The sequence below is a fragment of the Neolamprologus multifasciatus genome, chromosome 3 (assembly GCF_963576455.1).
Source record: "Neolamprologus multifasciatus chromosome 3, fNeoMul1.2, whole genome shotgun sequence".
NCBI classification, from domain to species: domain Eukaryota; kingdom Metazoa; phylum Chordata; class Actinopteri; order Cichliformes; family Cichlidae; genus Neolamprologus; species Neolamprologus multifasciatus.
Genome location: NC_140441.1, coordinates 20,125,946 through 20,131,257, shown reverse-complemented (window position 1 = coordinate 20,131,257; position 5,312 = coordinate 20,125,946). Strand labels below are relative to the sequence as shown.

At 42.0% G+C, this 5,312-nt stretch overlaps 1 protein-coding gene across 2 annotated transcripts; it reads left to right on the top strand.

Annotated features, from left to right (window-relative positions):
- Positions 1 to 223: 223 nt before the first annotated feature.
- LOC146521955 (uncharacterized) lies at positions 224 to 4,229 on the top strand. 2 transcript variants are annotated; one of them, XM_085141426.1, is made up of 4 exons: positions 224 to 955; positions 1,101 to 1,292; positions 1,388 to 1,666; positions 2,310 to 4,229. In XM_085141426.1, the coding sequence occupies exons 1-4, from the start codon at positions 715 to 717 to the stop codon at positions 3,341 to 3,343; spliced, it is 1,746 nt and encodes a 581-aa protein (XP_084997552.1). In that variant the 5' UTR covers positions 224 to 714; the 3' UTR covers positions 3,344 to 4,229. The 2 variants fall into 2 exon arrangements, with proteins under 2 accessions (XP_084997552.1, XP_084997561.1); XM_085141435.1 differs by having other exon boundaries at positions 1,388 to 1,654; positions 2,301 to 4,225.
- The last annotated feature ends 1,083 nt before the right edge of the window (positions 4,230 to 5,312 follow it).

The window sequence follows — 5,312 nt, the reverse complement described above, 5'->3', positions numbered from 1 at the left end:
GTTAAGCTTCATAACATATTACTCACAGTTAAATTAAGGACGGCAGTAAAAACTCCGGACCTGTGACATCATCAAGTACGCTGGTGTTCCAATTGTACAAATCGCGAGTCCGTGCTCGCGTTCTCGGCGAGTCCGTACTCCCGTGCGTTCTCGGCGAGTACGTACCCGCCGAGAACGCGAGTACGTACTCGCGTACTTGAGAATTGAGAAAGGGCACTTGTGCTGTAATTAGCGGCTTTACCTATTCGAGGATGATATCGTGTTCAAGGTGTGCTGTTATCGGCTGCCACAGTAATACAAGAAAACTGAAAAACGCGTTAGAAATATTTTGCTTAGAGCATCAACAACTTCGAAAGGCCTGGCCGTGCCCAGCGCCATACGCACTGCACGCTATGCCTCGGAAGGAGGATCGGAAACTAGCGTGGCTGGAAGCTTTAAGACTCAAACACCCTCCGAAGAGAATCGAGAACACATCCGGGAATTTTTCGCGTTCTCGGAACAGTACTTGGTCTCCGACTGATGACGTATCACGAGTACACGCGAACGCAAGTACGCCAAGTACGTACGAGACAGCCCCTATGTTGGCTCCCTTCATTTTATAGGGCTTTGAGCGGGAGGGGGCGTGGACGGGAGTTTTGGTTGAGGCGCCATTTGTGTAGGCCAAACAAAGTGCTAACAATTGAGAGAAGCTAAAGCACACGAATATTATCAGCTATGGTTCGTACTTGCTGTGTGGTCTTCTGTAATGTTCGATCGCACGACCGACAAGGGAATAAGCTTAAAAATGGGCTTTCTTTTCATTCTTTCCCCGCCTGGAAGCAACATGAGGGAGCTCATGTATCGGATGTTACCAAAAGAAGGCGTCAAGCCTGGATAGCAGCTGTGGGACGAGCTGATATCCAATTCTCTACCATCCCCAGATATCTGCTGGTGTGTTCCAGACATTTTCATTCGGGTAAGTTCTAAATAAGTACTCTTTATAGCCTAATGGTTTTATTTTCGATACGCTCCGAGGTCATGGCAAATTAGAACAATGAATGACTATTTTCACAGAACGACGTTCTATTCATAGAGTTGCTAATTATTTGGCATTATTGCAGGCAAACCAGCCTATGAAATGGATGAAACTAATCCTGACTGGGTTCCAACGCTACGCATGGGGCACTCTGGAATCCCGGCTTCAAGCTTGGACCGGCACCGTCGGCGAATGCAACGAAAACAACAAAGAGCAGCAGTCGGAGGAAAATACAACCCCCCCACTTCCAAGATGGAAAAAATTCTCTCACTGTCCGGTAATCAGCACATAGCTTTTTGACGATTCATGCACTTTTCATTGGACTTCTGGTGAACATTTGCCTCATATGTATGCACTCATTGCATCTCACAGGCTTTGGTAATGAAGCAGCAGAGTCTGAGGGTAAGGCCTGCGCACAAGAGCTGCCAGAGATGGACACCACAGAAGACCAACACCATAATCACCACGTGATGGAGGCTGTGGGCAAGAGTTGTGTTGGACAAGTGGAGGCAGAGGTAGTAGCAGCAACTCAGCATTGTCTGGGCTATGATCAGCCCCCACCTAAGAAAAGAAAGCTCACTCAGACCACTGTGAGTCAGACAGCTTCCAGCAACACAAACAAAGACACATCTTTACCTGGTGAGTGTAAATGTGGTGTGTCCACAGTTCACATTTTAATCATGCAATTCTTTATTTTTCTTAAATAATAGGCTATGGTGAATGGCGTTAGTCAGCACTAGCTGGTTGCAGTAACAAGTGTGTTAGGCTGGATGTTAGCAGGTTATTAGCAGCTAATTCTTAATTTTAAAGAAAGTTTAAGCCCATGGTTAGTAATTAAGACCAGCCGCATGCTGACAAAACTATGTCTTCATTTATTTGTCCCATAGAGATTAGCCCCAATGGCTGTAAAAGTCTCAGGTTTGGGTTTATAAAGAACATGCTAATAAGTTATTAGAGGCAGTTATTTTATAATGTATTTAAAGCAACTGCAACTGTATGAAAACCCAAGTAAAATAATTTAAAGGCAACCTTTGCAAACCAAAGTTTGTATTTTTTTTTTCATTTAAAAATGAAAACTAAAATCTAATCACAGTCACAATTTAATAAAACTTTGACACATTTTCAGGGGACTTGTAAATGTCAAAATGTTTCTGATTTTCCATGTGTTTGAGAGATTGTAGAATGAGAAATGTCCCTCAAAAATACAATGCGTGCGACTCGACAGTTTCTCTTATGCTTAAAGTTTTTTTGAGTGCACATCTGATCAAATTTTTGTGTTATTCAGACTGTGCAGTGGCACCTTCAGTCATCTTAGACCAGGTCAGCATCTCCAAACAACTCCCTGAGCCACATGTGCACTCAGTCTACACACAGTGGGAGGATCCTTCACAACAAGATCACCAATACTGCAACAGGTCTCCCAGAAAAGAAGTGCAGGATAAGATGACTCAGTGTGATGAAGTTGCATATTTCATTCTTCAAAATGATGCAGACGCTTTGCTGTACACTGGAATACCCTTGGAAACATTTAACACTCTTGTGTCGACACTGGAAGGATGTGACGACAATGAATTTACCATGCCTGTGCGAGATCAAGTCCTCATGACTCTTATGAAATTAAAGAGTAACCGTGTAATAGGCGACCTGAGCCGCCAGTTTCGTATATCACAGAGCATGGCCAGCAAGATCATCTTACACTGGTTGGACAAACTGGAGGAGGTTTTCCAGCCATTAATTCCATGGCTGCCAAGAGGAACTATTCAAGCAACTATGCCTGCAGCCTTCAAGAAGACCTTTCCAAATACTACATGCATTATAGACTGCAGTGAGACCCTTTTGCAGAAACCCAGAAATGTGGGCTCAAGAAGGCGTTCGTACAGCCATTACTACTCACGCAACACGGTCAAATATTTGGTTGCTGTTGCACCATCTGGTCTAATCATGTTTGTGTCTGCGGCATATGGCAGTCAATGTAGTGACAAATTTATCACAATGGACTCTGGAATGTTAACATACCTTAAACCTGGTGATGAAGTCATGACAGGTGGAGATTTAACATTAAAAGACTTGCTCTTTGAAAGAGAAGTTGGATTAGTAATACCCTCTTTCACAAAAAAACGTGGACAGCTAACTAAGGAACAGGTAACAGACACGCGTCGTATTGCGAATGTAAGAATCCACGTTGAACGAGCAATCAGACGCTTGAAAGTCTACAAAATACTCTCACAAATCGTTCCCATAAGCATGGCTCCTAAAATAGACAAGATTCTGAGGATATGTGCTGCTCTAGTCAACCTACGAGAGGATCTCATCCGTGATACAGAATAACTGTGCATGTTGTAAACAAGCGTAAACTCAGGGATATCAAGATCGTTACCCAATGTAATTTTATTTTAAGGTAGAACTTTGATGTACATATTTGGAGGGAGTAAATGATTCCAGGTCTCTGTTTTTATCTTATGTTCTACACGATGTAAATATTTTTGTAGAAGAAAGGTTATGTGATAGAAAGCGCTCATATAGTGCAATCAACTGAACAATTAGTACTTTTTTTATTCAACCACAATGTGCTCTTCAAGTGGAAACAAATGTTTTTCTCAAAGCTACAATAATTAGTTGTGCATTCTTGACATTTTGTTATTATCTTGGAAAATTACAGAAATACAGAACTATTTTCAACAGTTAGTGTTGTCAGTTTGTTATTTATATCCCACTATATGCTAAAATGTAGTTGTTGTTGCCACTGAATGACAAAATGAAAGACCCAGTTTTACGACCTACTGAACGACCCATTGACCCAATCACTGAACTGAATTTGGTGGTGAAAAATGTCTCTTATGTTAATTTAAGAGCAGTTAAAACTGACGGGACAGTGAGCGACCAGTGGAACAGAGGCGGTGGTTTACGACAACGGTTGTCTGCCATCTATAATCCAGTTTTGAGATCCCTTCCCAGATGCCTTAGCGCCCACTCACATCCTGGGCCATTTGACCCGATCAGTCAAATGATAGGGTGGGGCTAGGTTTCACAATGGGTTCACCCAAAACCTTGGGTGATTGTGACCCACGCTTGTTTTCACACCTTGGCTCATGTGATTAATTTGAGGATCATTAGGGGGTCCGTTGTCCCTCTCAGGGGGACACTCCCACAGGCTTTAATCTGGGACTCTTCACCATTTGACCCTAGAACTGAAGAAGCTTCTCAGATGAAGTGAAACGATACCAATACCGATACTTTTCAATAAATAAGGTGGATGTGTCATTGAATTGCTAAATCGCAATTAATTTTCATGACCTTAAGTGTTTTTTGTGATTTTTCCTTTTGTATTATTAATTACTTAAAACCCAGGACATAATTAGGAGAAATAATTTATTTATAATTAAGCTAAGCGTTTATCACCTCATCCACCACGGCCAGCATGCACTCTTTCAGAATCTGTGTAACGTCTTTTCTTCTTTGCCAGGATCCAGCAAACACGAAGGGAAGCTGCTGCAGCTCTCTCTTGGGCTGTACATGACCTCACCATGGTAGTACAGCTCCGGTTGTAAGATGCAATTAAACTCCGTACTTTTGCAGCTCTCTCCTGAGATCCCTCTGGAAAGTTTTTGCAGAAAGTCTGGTGTTTGTCATTGTGGTGTCTTCGTAAATTGTAACACCGCAACACACTCACTGCAAATTAAACACATTGGTTTGGCATTTGGATTTTGCGGTAAAATGAATAAGTACTTGTCAGTCCAGGCAGGGTTAAACTGACGGTTTTCACTGTCAATTTTACGCTTGTGGATTGAAAATGACATGCTGTTGTCGCATCATACATTACGATGATAGCTTAATTTGTTTACAACACGGTGCATTGTGGGTGTAATATTGCTAGGCTACTAGGAGTGTTGCATTCATAGTCCACACTATGTTGTATTTTCTGTAATGTATTTTCTATATATATATATTTTTGTTTTCTCTGTGTTTCTGCTAGGACCATGGGCAGGCCCACTTGGAGGTTGCTTCTGGGCCGCATGTGGCCCGCAGGCCACCATTTGAAGAGGCTTGGTGTGTATGGATAATAGCAAACACTGAAATACATTTTTTGCACGCAGCAATGCATTTTGTTCACTCAAATTTAGCTTTTCTTTGCTCAAAATAAATTTCTCCTTAAAATGCAACACTTGCACCTGCAAATTTTTTTTATGTGGGCTCACATTTTTTTTATGTGCGCTCAGAATAGTGGCACAAAAATAACGTCATACTACTGCACTGTCCTCACTGCTTTTAAAACATCTCTACTGTGTATCCACCAACC